At 44.2% G+C, this 16816-nt stretch overlaps 1 protein-coding gene across 1 annotated transcript in view; it reads left to right on the top strand.

Annotated features, from left to right (window-relative positions):
* The first annotated feature begins 456 nt into the window (after nt 1–456).
* ST7 (suppression of tumorigenicity 7) overlaps nt 457–16816 on the top strand; it is a 64649-nt gene continuing 48289 nt past the window's right edge. Inside the window, exons 1-5 of the mRNA XM_026033216.1 lie at nt 457–564; nt 9278–9437; nt 14214–14268; nt 14849–14964; nt 16045–16120. Coding sequence (XP_025889001.1) covers nt 457–564; nt 9278–9437; nt 14214–14268; nt 14849–14964; nt 16045–16120 — 515 coding nt within the window. The remainder of the gene's footprint in view (nt 565–9277; nt 9438–14213; nt 14269–14848; nt 14965–16044; nt 16121–16816) is intronic.

Raw genomic sequence — 16816 nt, 5'->3', positions numbered from 1 at the left:
CAGGCAGCCTGGGACACAGGGCGCTGGGACAGGCTCCCGCGGCCTCCGAGAGCAGCCAGGGCAGAGGCTGCGGCCTCCGAGAGCAGCCAGGGCAGAGGCTGCAGCCCCGCGGGGCCCGGCAGCGCGTGAGGAGGGCGCTGCCTGGGCGGGAGGGAGCTGGGGCCCCTGCAAGAAGGACCCAGGGCCCGTGCAAGAGGGAGCCAGGACCTGTGCAAGAGGGAGCCAGGACCTATACAAGAGGGAGCCAGGACCCGTGCGAGCGCCTGGCGCCTCCCGGGAAAGCAGCGTCCAGCCCGGGGCATCCCCTGCTCTGCTGCCCACGTGCTAGGCAGCTGAAACACAAGGTTCTTTAACCGGATTTTTTAACTAAAGTTAAGTTAATAACTTATTTAAATTTGTAAATCAGTAGGGAGGAGGAGGGGGCATGTGGGGAGAACATGTCCTGAACCTGTACTCATGGTTTCCTCTCTTTCTTTTTCAGTGAGTATGTTTTTGAACACATTAACCCCCAAGTTCTATGTTGCCCTGACAGGCACTTCCTCTTTAATCTCGGGACTCATTTTGGTAAGTACTAAATATATTAATATTATTTTACGTATTGCATCTCTTACCCAGAATGTGATTTTAGGCTTTGTCCAGATTAATGTGCCTTTTTTTCTTCCTAAATTTATATTTCAGCCACCCATATTTTATTTTTTACTGCTTTTCACTTTGAAAAAGAAAAGCTTCCATGTTGGGTGTCTTTGAAGACAATAATCTTGAATGACAACGTGCCCAGCAGCAAACAGCCAAATAATAATTCAGAACAAGTGTTTGCATGTTATGTGTTTCCATCAACAAGTACTGCAAAAATAAAAAGACCAGGAGAAAGAAGAGAGGGAGAAACTACCTCTGTCGAGCATGCGCTTTTGAGAATATTACAGCAGGACTTATCAGGGAAACAGCAAGTGGAACATAGCAATGAGGGCAGTTTTAGTGCCAGTTTTCCAAGGGATGATTATTTCAGCTGTTCAGTTCTAAAATCTTTCTCAGTATGTGTCTATCCTTTTGTTTTTAGGCCTACCGAACATTTCTAAACCTTGTAGGGAGGAAAAAAATATCCTCCCTTACGTAATCCCTGAGGGCTTCTTTGTGCAAACTGATGCAATGGAGTGAATCATAATGCCATCACAGGGCAGAAGGCCAAAGCAGAGCATTTGTGCTGGATTTTATTCAATGTCTTCACAGAAACAAACTTAAGCACAAAATATCTAAGAATCTTCAAGAGGTGCTTAGGGCATTCGGGTTATACTGGGCTGTTATGTAGCTTGGATGCTAACAGTTTGTTTTCTACATATACGAATCAAGATTGTTTCCATTTTACCCTAGTTTGGTCAAAGAGTGTTAAGTCCTATAGCTTAATGAGAAGCTTACAGAGAAGCTGGATAACAACGGCAGGCACTCTCCTCAGCAGCCCAGCAAGGCACGTAACTGGGAGATCAGTTGGGGAGCACAGTTGTCCCAGTGGAAAGTGGAGAGAGACACCTCCCGGGGCTGCTTCCCTTCCCTGCAGATCTGCTCGGGGCTGCTTCCTTCCCTGCAGATCTGGTCACCACCCAGGAGCAGAGCCCTAAGGAGGCTCCTCAAGAGGCCTAGTCAGCCCAGGCCACTTTTGTGTAGGACCTCAGGGCCTCTCTCTTCAAACTGGCCAACTACAGATGTAGTGAGAGAAACCCCGTCCTCGCCCCCTTGAATGCTGCAAAGCTCTCGCTCCCCGCTTGAGGGATGCCAGGTGCAAGGCCTCGGCTGCGCTGCTGCTCTGCCTCGCTCTGGGGCTTGCTTGGAGCAGAAGGCAATTACTTAATGCTGGCACCTTGGGCATTCATCAGGCTGGTATGGAGCGAGCCCCAAAGCACAGGGCAGAGCTCCTGAGAAATCACCGCTCTTTTAAGCTGTGAACACTGAGGGCCAGGGGCCAAACCTGTGAGATTTAGGTTCAGTGAAGTACGGTTGGACTCAATGATCTTGAAGGTCTTTTGCAACCGTAACAATTCTATGATTCTAAGAGAACTAAAATGCATGGGAGGAAAATGCTGTGTGTTGAATTCAGTAATATCTCACTCAGTAAGAAATACTCAAAGACCTCCCACCAATGTGATGAGGAGGAGTGAGAGGAACATATGGGGTCCATAGGCACAGTTACTTGCTTACTGTTGGAGAGTGAAGACAGCTGGAGGATGTGGCAAGAGAAAGACACATCTATGGAAACCTTTAACAGATCTAAATCCATAGAATCTAAGGAGAGACGTAACTATGTGTAGCAGGACTGCAAATGTAGTTGTGTTTTATACTGTACTCTAGAAGGCATTTTTTGAGGAATGAGCTCAGTAGGAGACTTTCAGTCTAGATACTGTATTTTAATGGAAAGCACAAGAAGGAGATGGGAAGGAGTTTTTAAGACCATGATATGAAGAAGGAGGAAAAGGGCAGAGACAGGAAAAACAAACAAAAAACCCAACCTCCGAACCAGAAGGATTCAAGATTATTAGTCAAGTAATGTTGGAAGAAGGGCAGCAGCCCGAGGGGACTCAGAGCCAATCAGTCCATGACTCACTACAACCCTGAGGGAGGGCACGACAGTACCTGGCAGTGACATGCTCTTAGTGACAAATCCACTGGTAGAAGCCTTCTGAGAAGAGATTAGACTGAGTAAGCCTTAATTGAAGATATTCACTGAACACACCTGATGAACAAGCTAAAGGAACAGAGCTAGCAGAGGAGTAGGAGGCGTAGTCAGTATAACTGGGAAGATTTGAAAGAAGATTACAGAGCTTCTTGGGGTATCTTCACAACTGCTGCCAGGTGTTCTCTGTTGCTTATATACCCCAATCCTAAGTGCTCAAAAGACAAAGAAGCCATGAAATTGTTTCAGTCTCATGGACTGTGGAGAGGACCACGTGCTCTGTAAATGGGGTCGTAGAAAAGGAACTCAGTGGAGATGGACGTGGAAAGAGAAATCCACAACTCAAGCAGACTGTGCCAGTCTCTAGCCAATTATTCTTCAAATTTATTATTTCTAAATAATCTTGCTGTTTACCAACGGCCCCGTACCATTCTGAGTTGCCTACACTACAGCCCAGTTACCTGGATGTTACACAGCATCTACAGTTCTAAAGGTTTCTTCTGCTAATGGTCTTTAATGAGACTCTTCTATAAAACAAACATTCTCAAGTCTACGTCACTGGGGTATTTGTCAGACTAGATGCACTAATATTCCTTGGAATTTTCCACCATATGGTCTGGCAGATCTCTTTCCATTATCACTTGGCTGCACTTCCTAATCAGAAGGAGAAATCACAGTACTGCAGGTTCTGAAATGATGGAAAATTCCATCATTTCGGAAGAGTGGTGACTGATGGAAAAGTGAGTGCTTTTCCTATTTCTTGTTTAGGATGTGAAATAGTGACTGTGCAAAGTTCAGCTTTGAGGGAATCATAATCTATATGACTACTTTGCAAAAAATTCATTACTCTCCCATCTTATTTCATCTCTTATTTTGCTTTCATTCTTTGGGTCACATTCTGGCTTCACTATAGGAAATGTCACTTTAATGACGCAAGGATTTCAAGCATCTTTTTTTGCTCAGTAGCACCCCACAGCACTGAAAGGTCTTTTTTTATCTCAGCCATTCTCCTTCATAATTACTTCACTACAGCACATAGCTTAAAATGAAGAACTCCAAACAAATTTAATTCTTCCCTGCACTTTTGCAAGCATTCTTGAACCAAATCAAGTCCCAGGCTGCATTAAGAATAGTGTGATAGAAATTGGCTCCTCTGCAATCACTTTTAATTCAGTAAGAGACAGGATTCTGACTCACAGAATCAAATAGACCTGTATTTTATGCCTAAGGAAGCCTGAAATTTTTCACAGGTAGGATAACATAACTGTGCCATGAAACACAGCTGAGATAAAGGAAGTGCTGTGAGCTGGAATTATTTTTGTGAGACTGCGTATCTAAAATATTTATCACCAGAGTGAATGTTGGGTAGCAAATGGAGGTGGTGTTTGCATTGCAAACTGCCTCAGTCTCAGTTCTAACAAACCACGAGCAAAATTGGACCCTACTCTTAAGTCTCCATTAGCAGAGAAATGCTTCAGAGAAATATTAAAGCATTTTCTGCTCAATGATAAGAAATGATCTAATAGAAAATGCCAGGCCTTTCAGAGAGGAGAATCGGGCCTGGCAGTGAGTGCCCAGAGAGGCGGAGCAGGGGAGCGTCAGCCCGGCAGTCTCGAGCGGCCGGGCTGGCTGGAGCACCCGAGAGGCCCGGCCGTTGTACCGGGTGGTGCCAGTGCAGGAAGCCTCAGAGAGGGTGTCAGTGGCGCTGAGGAGACCAGAGGGTGTCAGAGAGGGTGTCAGTGGCGCTGAGGAGACCAGAGGGTGTCAGAGAGGGTGTCGGTAGCACTGAGGAGACCTGCATTATTTTCTGCTGAGGTTACTTGCTCTTCTCTTTCATTACCTTTGTGTAGCCCGCTGCAGAGGTGCAGAAAGGTGACTTGAGTTCAGGGTGTTTCCCCATAGTAGAGCAAGTCTGGTGATTTTACAGGGACAGCCTTTGGCGGTCTGAATGTGATAGCTGTGAATTGTTCAAAGTTTCTGCTCTGCTCAGAGTCAGTCAGGGAAGGCCAAATCCATGCTGGGAGCTCCCAGAAAGCTGGAATTTGCCAGGGAGCAGAGGGAGAAAGCGGCTGCAGGAGGTTGGTGCACAGACAAGAGACAGGGAGCACCAAAAACTGGGGCCTGCCTAGTGTTGAGAGAAATACTGCACTTATTCCAGACAATATGGAAGTTTCTTTTTCCCATTCCTTTTAGATATTTAAGTAAATGGTTGTTTAGAATAAGCTGTTTGTTTTCAAGCTTGAYCCTGAACCTTCTCACTCAAACTCCCTGTTAGGGACAAGCGGCACCTTTCATAATCCAAAAGCAGAGTCTAAGTGGGTGCCAAATTGGTGTATTTTATCCAAAAGGAATGAGGCTGCAGAGCCGTCAACTTGGGAAGATGTCCCTGAAGACGCTGAAGGCGTGACACTGAGGCAGGTCTTTCCTAGAATGAAGTGGGCTGGACTGGAGCATCTGTTTGAGTCACTGCTGTCCCTTATTGCTAAATAAAACATTGCTTGCCCCCTTGCTGAGGGGTAAGTGGCACAGCTAGGCTTCCATCCCTATGGATGAGCACTCTTACCTGCCACACGGAGGGATGTTTCCCATATTGCCTGCTGGAAACGGACCCTGTCACGGGCACTGGCACCAGCCAAACAGCTAAGGCAGCTGTCACACCTGTGCTGGGCCTCTGTTTATTTACTGACTGGCGTAAGTGCTGAACCTAGGGCCGATGCTGTGTTCTCACCTCAAGGGAGTCACCTTCATGTTACACCCCTTAGGTTGATTGACCACCCCTCATATCTGAGTAGTATTCCGACCCTTTGGAAGGCTGGAAGCCTAATTGCAAGATTGAATGAAAACTGAGCTGCAAAAATTTCCTGTAAACAAGATTCTCTACTAYTTCTATTGAAGACTATTTCTGTTGCAGTAGGAGTGCAGAGAGCATTCCCGTGCAGGAGAGGATGTGTGTCTCAGATATGGCAAACAAGAAAACATAACTCCAATCAGCGCTAGGCATCAGTGTTTGGTCCAGTGAGAACAAGCAGCGGAACCATCTCCTGTGAATTGATACATTTGTGGTGGAATATCTGTTCTGAACAAACAGGCAGGAAGCTCAGATAATCCAAATGATGCAGAATAGATTTGTTGTTACACAGAGAAATAAAATGATCCAGGATTGCCCATATGTGACAGCAAAGATAAGAAAAGGAAGGACTGTAATGTGTTCATTTCACAGGGGAGGAGAAATGCCTATAAAGAGAAGCAGAAACAAAAACCAAACCAAAYRAAACACAACCCAAAYCTTAAAACATTCAGGACAGTTAGGAACGATTCAGCAGCTCTTATTTAACCCAAACACAATTGTTGCCTCTAAATTGTCTTTTCATTGCCATGTATTGCGAGAAGTCATCATTAAGGGTTTTCCAAAATTAAACTGTTATTTGCTGCCTATGCCCATTTAAAAAATAAAAGGATCTGCATCTGGATTTCTAAGCACATAAACCTGGAAATGGGCCAATCACCACAGTTTTGACTTGGCTTTTGTGAAAATAAAGGTTTCAAAGATCCCTTCAGAGTCTGGAGCTGTTTGGCCCTGTTCTGATCTGTAAGTATGGGAATCAACTAGGGAGAAAGTAGGAAAAGCCTTTGCCACCCTCTGATAAGGGAAACACCTGTGTGATGGGCTCCCCCTCACAGAATGATGTGCCTTTATTTCTAGAAGGGGTGCAGAAATGACCTTTCTCCTAATTTCCTCTCAGATCCAGGTCTCTTTCTACAGGTCATTAATCCTTACACTTAGTAATTGCTCGGCCAGGTGATCTCTCAGCTGCTGAGCTGTCAAGAGCATGTTGACTTAACATTGTTCTTAATGGTACACTTAGAAATAAATTTGATTTATAGAAATYGAATGGTAAGGTGCAAAAATTCTGTGAAGACAATTTGACTACAATACCAGATTACAAATTCTTGGACACCCTGAACAAAACCCACCAAGCAAAGACTGGTGTTGCTTTATTTTCTGAGGGACTGCATTGATACACTTGTTATTTCCTGSCACTGGATTCACTTAATGCTGCATTTTTTTTCAAAATTGTGTAAAATGATTTAGGAGCTTTAATTCCTTTTTTACAATTATTATTTTTGGAAGTCTCTGGAGACAGTTACAAGTTTGTCGCACATTTTAACAAGCTTCCATCACTCAGCGGAACTGAGTAGTGTCAATGTATTCATTCTCTCTGCTTGTACTTTCAGTTACATTGAAATTGAGTGTGACATTTATTTAAACATTTTGAAAAATCTTTTTTCTTCCTCTTAGAATGTAAAGCCAGATAGAGAGTCARTAGTGGCCAAGAGTTTGGAGAGGTTTAACTGGTGGCTGCACTGCAGCGTGGCACAGCCCTAGGATCCCTTCGGAATAACCTGCTATAGGGACTGTGGAACTGCTGGATTTGTGCCAGGCTGTCACTTTCTGCATGTCAGAAGCCAAACGTGGGCTGTGCTGTTAGGTTGTACCTGAGGATCTAGCCCTTTTATCTGCAGAATTACTCTTGGTTGAGTTTTCCTTGTTTGAGCACAAAGTTATAGCCCCTAATTTCCAGCAGCAAGTCCCTCTGAGGCCGTGGGGTAGGCACAACTGTGGCTTGACTTCTCTCAGGCTGTTCAAGCTTCAAAGCTTAAAGCAAAAACACACCCTGCAGCTGATGGCCCAGCCTCTCGTGGTTGTGGCCATATGTTGCCTGCTTCGCTTATGATACTCTTCTAGTTCATAAGATTTAAATTCTAAGCCCTTCAGAGTGTGTTTTAAGCACATGGGAACAGCTAAAACCAAAGATACATCCACACGAGGTCCCTGTCCATCATCTGCAACCTTTGGAGAATTGCAGGCAGTAGTGGATGCCTGGGCAGGTGCATCAGTACAGAGCCAATATATAGTGATACTTTTGTCCCTGGCTCCTGTGCTTTGCTACGGCAGGTACACGCAGAAGTAACAAACACAGCGACAAAAGCCTCCTGGTACCTACATAAGTAGGGAATACAAGCGCTGTGTGGGTTTTCCATACTTTGCCTGGAATGCAGATTTCACAACAATCTGGATGTGTTTATGTTCTGACATCTCTGTGACTATCTGTTTATCTTCCCAAGTTCCTATGACCTTTATATGTTCACAGAGTCCTTCTGTCATCTCCCAGCAGACTGTTTTATTCTTCCTCATAGATGTCCCATAAAATAGCTATTAGACTATTTGGGGGATCAACTAATCTCCAGGGTACACGCAATGCAAATATGTGAACGTTCCTGTTCAAATGGCCACCAACTAAATTCCCCTCCAGTGCAGCTGATGGCAGCTGCCTCCATATGAACGCTCTAGATTTTTTAATAACATGGCTATAATTAAAGGCTCCCCCTCTGCTGAATGCATTAGTATACCCTCTGGAGATGAACATCTTCTTACTATGCCTTTTTTTTTYCCACTTTACAGAAAGGTTTAAAACAAAACACATTTTTGTTTTTAAAAAAGCATCTCCTGAATACARTCTCAGGGAGGTAGAAGCCAGTGATATAAAGATCTCAAGAGAACTTCRAAAGGAAAAATATGGAAGCAGTTTTGAGTGTTTTCAGATGACCATGAGAGGGAACGTGTGGAGCTGAATCTGAACCTCTGTGCAGTACTTAGGCTCCTAAGAGCCCTTCTGTAATTTGGTTTGGTGCTAGCCAAGCAGAACATAAATCTGCAGCTCGCAGACTGTGAAGATCATAATTATTTCACATTTCAATAGATCCATTTGCTGACTGTGGACCATTGTAGGAAGARTAACATGTTTTGTCAAGCTTTTGTGAAAGGTTTCTAGACCAGCACAAAACATGGAAACACTGAGGAAAAAAAAAAAAAAGAGCAAGGCCCATTCATTCAGAATTTCAAGTGGAATCAATATTACAAAGTCCTAGCATACTTTCATTGAAAAAAAATACTTGTATTTGCTACTATTGATACATTGATGGTTGGCTGATGATTTCAAAAGCAACTGCTAAACTGTCTAGGATATTACAAACGTGTGCATTTATGATTTTTACAGGATTTTCTTCCAGTTTGCATGAAATACGCTTCCTTTTCAGGTTTTACGCAGTTTTTATGCAGTTTATTCCTGAAGAATGTAATTTCTCTATGAAAATACCATAAATATTTAGGTATATAAGTGCAGTCATAAGGAGATCGCATAGTCTGTAAGAGATCAAAGACAAGTGATATTATTATTATTATTATTATTATTATTATTATTTCCTATCTGAACCAAAGCCCAAACCAAAATAACATTTAACAGACAGGCGCGCACGGCAGAGAGCCGTTAACGGGCGCGGTGGCGGGACGGCGCCAGCCGTTAACGGACGGCGCGCGAGGCAGGGAGCCGTTAACGGGCGCAGCGGCAGGAGGGGGCCAGCCGTTAACGGACGGCGCGCGAGGCAGGGAGCCGTTAACGGGCGCGGTGGCGGGACGGCGCCAGCCGTTAACGGACGGGCGCGCGCGGCGGGGCGCCGTTAACGGGCGCAGCGGCAGGAGGGGGCCAGCCGTTAACGGACGGGCGCGCGCGGCAGGAGGCGGCCGCTAACGGGCGCGGCGCGCGTGTCTTGCAGATCTTCGAGTGGTGGTACTTCCGCAAGTACGGCACGTCCTTCATCGAGCAGGTCTCGGTGAGCCACCTGCGCCCTCTGCTGGGCGGCGTGGACAACAGCGCGCCCAGCGCCGCCAGCGCCGCCGCCGGCGACGCCGACTCGAGCCGCCAGAGCGTGTCAGGTGAGCGCGCGCGCGGGCGGAGCGGGCCGCGCACTGCGCGGCAGCAGCGCCTCCCGCTGCGCTCCACTGCACTGCACGGCACTGCACKGCACTGCAGCGCGCACTGCACTGCGCTGCAGCGCCGCGCGCTTCGCCTCGGGAGCGCCGCCCGCGCCCCTTGGGTCACTTAGCGCAGAGCACAGCGAAAAACGGGGAAGGTAACGCGGCCGGCCCCCGCGTAAGGCCGCCGGCTTGCAGTAAACTGAAACCTGCAAGACCCTCCCTGTCGTGTAAAATTAGGTGCCCGCCTGTATTTTAACAAGACCAAAGTTAAGAGTATGATGCCGGAGAGGTGGGTTGTGGCTACAGGGAATAGCCAGAGCAGGAGCTAAGTTAAGGGATTGCCTGTAATGCAGAAGTAGCTGCAGGTTTGCACACCACAGACACGTTCACCCTTGCCAGCCACTCATGGGGACCGCACACCTTGGTGCATTGGGTGGTTGGCATCTGTGGGCATTTTGGCCCAGTTAAAGTCAGTTGCCAATTGCTCCCAGTGCCACCCTTTGCCCTTGCCTGTCGAATTGGTGGCTGCTACAGATTAACTTGGCATCCCTGGAGTTCTGCGGCTTGGCAAAATTAGCAGTCAGCCCCTGCCATAGGCAGATGGCATAAATAGCATGTCATCCTGAACCATGAGACCATAGAAGGCTTTCTTTAAATTGGCTTTGCTGTCAAATACAAGACAGGRCTGCTTTATTAACTGCTCCGGCTAATTATATCTTCCCAAATCTGTACTGTGCTCAGACTCTGTTACCATAAGGCAAATGCACAGTTGCAGTCCTTGTGCTGAAACTTCAGCTAAATTGCATGTGCTTTCTGTAATAGCATTTCTAAAGGCAGGCAGTATTTTTATTTTCATTCTTTTAGAGAGCCGTGCAGCACAGTTAAAGCACTGTCAGGAAAATAATCAGAAAAAGATGTCAAGAATGCCCATCTGTTTTTGCATTGCTTGATTCTTAGGGTAATGGAAATAGTATGTAAACAACATTTGGATTTCACTTTAGTAAGTGGAAGCACAGTGGTTTTCAATAGCTTAAGGGCTTGTTCCACTCCTGACTCAGCTACTGATTTGATTTGTGACTTTGGGCCAGCTGTAGTGTAGGCTGGTTTAAAAAAAGAGGCCTCCATTTTTGGGTGCTGGGTTTCGGGCATTGTGGGTTTGGTTTTTGCAAGGTTGCAGATACTCACAGCTCCTGGGAATTTCCCTGCAAGGTATGGGTGCTGCAAAGCAGGTTGAMGGTGTCTGCTTTTGAGTAAATCACATTTTAAATGGTTGCTTTGGCACCCTGTGGCCTCCTTCGTAGTGGATATATTTCTCCTGAGTAAATACATGATTGAGGAAATATTTTGAGAGCCTTACCTCAGTAGTACATTTATATGAGTTTAGATTTTTTTTTTATTATGCATTTTTATATTGCTGTAATGAATACACATTTTTTGCCCTGATGATAAAGATGATGCTAAATCAGAAGAAAGCAGCTGAATCCCCCAATGGGGGGATTTTGCTGAGGCTCTGCAAGYGAGTACCTCATTGCCCAGGGATTCCTCTGAGAGGTGGCAGCAAGAAGCAGATCGAGCTGCCTATGATGAACCAGCCTCTTGAGCCCCAAGCAACAAGTCTCTTGGCTGAATAGGGATCCTAGGGGAACTTAGGTCCTTGCTTGGGTGACTCAGAGCAGCCTGGGTGGAATGAACTGAAGATGCCCAACTACTGTTGCTTCTGGCTTGAGCTGTAGGTATTCACTATCTTTCTGATCTGCAAGATGGAGTTTAATGTTTTCAGCCTTAAATTTATGTCTCGGTCATAATTTTAGTATTGCAAATTAGTTTAGCTTTCCTCAGGGATGTTCTCCTAGGATTTTATTAAATKATTAGTTTCCATTATAGCATTAGAATTTCATTAAATTTATGCCCTCTATATGCATTTAAAATACAACAGAATTAACAAATGAGGAAAAACTGTATGAAACAACAAATTCAGTCAAAGAGAAAGCATTACTGTTTAACAACAGAGATACCTATGTCTCTAACTTGAGTCCTGGCAAATTTTACATCTGTTCTTCCATGCTTACGAAAATAAACAAGGAAAAAGTAGTTTTAAAATCACAAGTTAGATGATGTAGATGCCTTCAAAAAAGCCATTGTTCTGCCCTGGATACTACACGTCTGGAGGCCTCCACATAGCAGGGTGCATTCAGCAGTTGTCATTCCYGCCCGAGGGGAGGAGAGGCCGCAACTAGCAGCACTGCCTGGGCCAGGAGACTGTGTTTGGGAGAGGTGGGAGCACCTGTGTGCGCCCGTTAGTGCCCACAGTCCCCCTTCAGTGTGCCGGGAAGAGCTCCCCGTGCTTTAAAGTGGAAGCACAGGCCTGGGGCTCGTGAGGTTCTCCCAAGGCTCTCGAGTTTTCTGATAGAAAGAAATGGTCAAGGACATACTTGCCRTCCAATTCGTAGGCACTTGATTGTATAAATTCCTCTAGCAGTGTCTGTGCAAGTAGCCGTGTTAGTCATACTGCCAGAAAGAATCCAATATTCAAAACTTGAACACTGAATAAGCTTCTGAAAGATGAATCCTCAATAAATCCTATTTGCTTATACAAAACAAGGACATAAGTTATAAAATCRGATTATTTTGCAATGCAACAGAAGAGACAACCTTTCTAGTTTGTCATGAACCTACAGTGGGATATTTCTGGCACTATCCAAATAGACAAAGATGGCTTTTTTACTTGGTTCGTCCTCTCTTCCCTTGTTAACATGTGACTTTTGTAGAGTATTGCAGTAAATGTCTGTGTCTTCAGAAAYGTTGGGATAATTTTGTTGTGGCATTAAGACATGGTATCAGTGGATACCAAGACAAAAACAGCTAAAGAGCACCTTCTGTTTAACTTGTCAAACTGCCTCTGGAACAGTAAACCGTAATAAAATGGCTTCTGCTACTCCCTTTTTGTTCCCCAGCTCCCTCTTTCTTCACTTTCTTCACTATGGTGATTAAGTACTATGTTTGGATCAAGAAGAACTAAATTTTAAATAAATTGACTCCAAAAAATGGTATCGTGATCAAATTCCTGTTAYTTTATCTTGTTTATTGCAAGTACCACCAAGGCACTGAATTGTGCCAGTGGGAAGGCTGGTGTTTATTTAATATTTACTATGGTTTGAAAACCATATTCTRTCTAAATTACCAGATTAAAGCTTGTCCAACAGCCATTCCCTGTGGCTTTGCAGCAGAGTGGCTTAGTGTTGATGAAGCACTTTTGGGTAAGCAAATGGAGCTCTCCAGTATGAACTGGCTGCTGAAGTGGTCGGCTAAAGGATGCAGCTGTAACAGCCTTTACTCTTCCTAAACTTGCCCTTTTCYTGTCCCTGGCTCCTGCATGTGTTAGGTAGGAGGGACCATTCTGAAAGGCCACCAATTGTGCCCTTTGGGTTTTGTGCAGCTGCAGGTGCCATTATGTTATTGCAAATAATTTGTGTAAGATGCTTCCTCTGAGTAGCTTCATACTCCGAAATGGGAGATGAAGAAAGGGAAAGGTTTGACTTGCCATTCTTTGTGTCTGTCTCATACTTTAATGCAGCAGACCTAAAGAGAATAGACTTTAACGTCCCATATGTTGTAWGCAGTCGATACCCTGTTGACTCAGTATCTCACAAGGAACATGCTCCAGTGACCTCTCCAGAAGTGGTCACGTAACTTCACAGTGAAAAATGTGCTGGCTGACATTTGGTGGTGGAAAACAGCTGCTGAAATGCTGGAGGGCCAGAACTGCTGACGGGCATTTGCAGAGCACTCAATGTGGTGTCATTAAGAGAGGGACTTGTGGTAAAACAGCCCTCTCTCCCTTAACGACTTTTTAGACGTTGTTGCAAGTACTGAGTTTGATTCTGCTCCCACTGTCACTGTAGCAAATTGTGTCTGTGGAAAGCAAGAGAATTTTACTGAAGTTAGAGCTAAGCTAGAAAAGCCGGAATTAAGATCTCTGCTTATGAAAAGCTATAAAAATTGATCTTGTGATTTTTTTTTGAATACTATTAAAATTAAGTTGTTGTGGATTTTCTTATCTCTTTCTGCCTGTGATATAAAGATTTTGCATTTCTTTTTCTTCTAAGAGAAGAGAATTGTATAAAATGCTTTTAGTGTTCCCAGGCTTTTGCAATGAACTTTTCTCTGGCAATCAACCTTAGATTCCCTTGTCAATCCTGCTGTGGTTGTAACTCAAGTGAGGTCAGCAGATGTTGCCATGGATTTCTGTTTCTAAAGCTAAAGAGGAATTAAAATTGGCAATTGCACATACGTTTCTCAGTGGCTTGCAGTATTAGCTAGACAGTGAAGTTTTCTTACAGAAATAACAGGGCCATAGGGAGCGAGTTAATTGCTCAGTTTTTCAATGCAATAACCCCAATATGATCCCTCTTCAGTTCTGYATTATGGCAAATAGGAGTCCTGACACTAATTAGTATTATCTTTTTAGATGGGCATTTGGAGTTTTGTTAGAGGGTGTTTATCTGGAATGCTGTCATTTTTTTAAAAAAACTAAGTTGTAATGAAATAGGTATTTGAAAATAAAGTGGACAGACAGTCAGGCCGCCACCTGCCTCTCCGTGCATTTAATTTTTCCACATACAAAGCTCACTTGCTAAGGCTCATTCGAAGACAGCTGGTATTTCTGACAAACCTCAGGTAGCACTGAAATGTGGAAGAGACTTCACTGCATGTTTCTGTTTCTGTTTCTGACAGAATGCAAAGTCTGGCGAAATCCCTTGAACCTCTTCAGAGGAGCTGAGTATAATCGGTAAGTGCGACAGTGCAGTCCTGGTCTTAAATGTAGGTGTTGGTTAACTGAACTCTGAGAYTGAAAAAGAAAATCGGTGACACATGCACTTGTTTCGGGTTTTTCTGTCATATATAAGATGTTTCTAAAAGAAAAGGAATTTAAATTCATTCTCAAGTGCTTATTATTTCTGGAGATTTTATTATTCACTTATGAAGTGATTTTTTTGAAGTTAGAGAAACTGGAAAACATATTTAAAATGTGTTTTCAGTGTGTCTAGCATGTTAATGTAGTTGTTCTGTTCAAATCAATTAACTCAGGCAACCTAGTGAATTGTATCAAACCTCCGTGAAGTCTTAATGTGTGAATATGTGTGTTACACAGCCCTTTCCTGCATGCCTTCCAGCATCCTCCTTAGCCTAGAGTCAGCTGCTGTAGCTCTACCACAGCACAGGGAAATGCAGTGTACATCAGGAGGAGATCAGCTGGATGATCTTAGTAGTTTACGCCCATCTCTGGTGTCTAGTGTTCTCCTTTTCTATGAATACTGCTGAATGTGAGCTGGTTTAAGCAGAGTGTCTCTTTGTTGGCATCTTTGCAGGTATACTTGGGTAACGGGGAGAGAACCCTTGACCTACTACGATATGAATCTTTCTGCCCAGGACCACCAGACCTTCTTTACATGTGACACGGATCATATGCGGCCTGCAGATGCTAGTAAGAGAGCATGTGAACAACCAGTTTTGCTAGCAGGTTAACAGGGGGGTTGAACTGGCACTGTAAAAACTCAGCCAGACATCAGTYCTCTCAGGTAGATTAATAATGACAAAAGTTTGATTGTGTAAGCTGTTGGATCTGTACAAGTAACTGTAAGGTACCTAATTTGTGTCACTGTATTTTGTTCTGCTTCTTTGCTGAAGTCTCTCAAAATACCTCTTATAGTGTGTGAACCTGAGATTTCTGTCTGTTTTCTCATAGTGGCTTCAGACATGTACAGCTTAATTTGCCTCCTGCTACATTGTGTAGTATGTAGAGTTATGTTCTGAAAACACCATGTAATCTACAGTGAAACTCAGTAAAGCTGTATTTTATTCCTACTGAAGTTGGAAGTTGCCCAAAAGATGGGCACAACACATTTAGAACTGAATTTGATATAAGCGTCTTTAGTTGTATTAAGCTTTTATTTTTAAGCAAGTATTTTGGCTGTGCTAAAATTTTAGTACAACCATGATTTTGATTGTCAGAATATGTCTCTGAAGAGACAAGTCTTCTTTGTCTCTTAGGGAAATAGAGATCCTGACTTTTGGGCACTCCATTCTGAGGGCCTAATTGCAGAGGAGRCTATACTCTGTCCTTCAGACCCAGAGGAAATGTGAATCCTCCATTATGAACTCTGGAGGTAGTCTGATTAGCTTGGATGCTGTGTCCGTTTAGCACTCACATGAAGCAACACTGTGGTAGCAACTGCAATCAGATTCCRATTTTCTTCATATTCTTTCTGGCCCTGTGGCTCTTGGAAAATACTGCTTGTCCTCTCTTCTCTATATGCCACTGTACGCAGCTGGCATAATCTAACTCTCAGAAAAACTTACACAAGAAAAGAAGTTTAATTAAATGAAAGCAGAAATCTGAGTATTGGGAAAGCTCAGGATGGTTGTGTATCTTTCGAATAATCCCTGGGCTTTTTGAAGTGATCTGTAGTGAGTCAGGCTGTAATTTTTTATTTTTATAATGCAGGATATTTTTCTTAATGCGATAATGACTGATACAGCCTGTTCTGCTTTGTTTATTGAATAGTAATGCAAAAAGCCTGGAGAGAGAGAAACCCACAAGCCCGAATTTCTGCAGCACATGAAGCTTTGGAACTGAACGAGTGAGTGGCAACAACATTAGCATTTATTTATTGTCTTTTAAAAATCCATTTGATGATAGCTTAAGGCAAGGAGTTTACTACCATAATTTTTAATCATGATTGCAGGCCTGTCATGAGAAGAGCTACAACGGGAAGAACAAAGCAGAGCTGCGTGTCATGTTAGGCACCCTGTGGGTCCTTAGGACACTGGTGACAATGAGAGTCTTCCCACTGATGTCTATGGGCTTTGGATCAGGTCCTGTTGGCACGGGGAAGTGGTCAATGAGGTGCATTCTGATCAGCATATGGCCTGGAAACAACACACATTGTCTTCTGAATTTCTCAGTTGTCCTCAATAGAGGCAGTAAGGATGGGACTTGTAAACATTTTCTGAAGTACTGAGTTGATAATGCGTGGGAATATAATGTAGTTTTGTGTGAGAATTGCAGAATTTGTGGAGAATATAAAGAGGATGGGGCAAAAGAGGATGGGTCATGATAAATGGGGGCCGAGTCTATCTGGAGGCCTATGGTGCCCTCCAGGGGTGAGTACTGGGCCCAGTGCTGTTCAGCTTGCTCACCAATGGCTTGGACAAGGGCACGGAGTGCACCCTAAGCAAGTTTGCAGATGACACCAAACTGGATGGAGTGGCCAAGGGCTGTGCTGCCATCCAGAGGGACTTGGGCAGGCTGGAGAGTTGAGCAGAGAGGAACCTCC

This window comes from Nothoprocta perdicaria, unplaced genomic scaffold (assembly GCF_003342845.1).
Source record: "Nothoprocta perdicaria isolate Ctin4 unplaced genomic scaffold, notPer1 scaffold_125, whole genome shotgun sequence".
Taxonomy (NCBI): Eukaryota; Metazoa; Chordata; class Aves; order Tinamiformes; family Tinamidae; genus Nothoprocta; species Nothoprocta perdicaria.
Note: the sequence above shows the minus strand (reverse complement) of the source record. Positions and strands in the feature narration are given on the sequence as shown.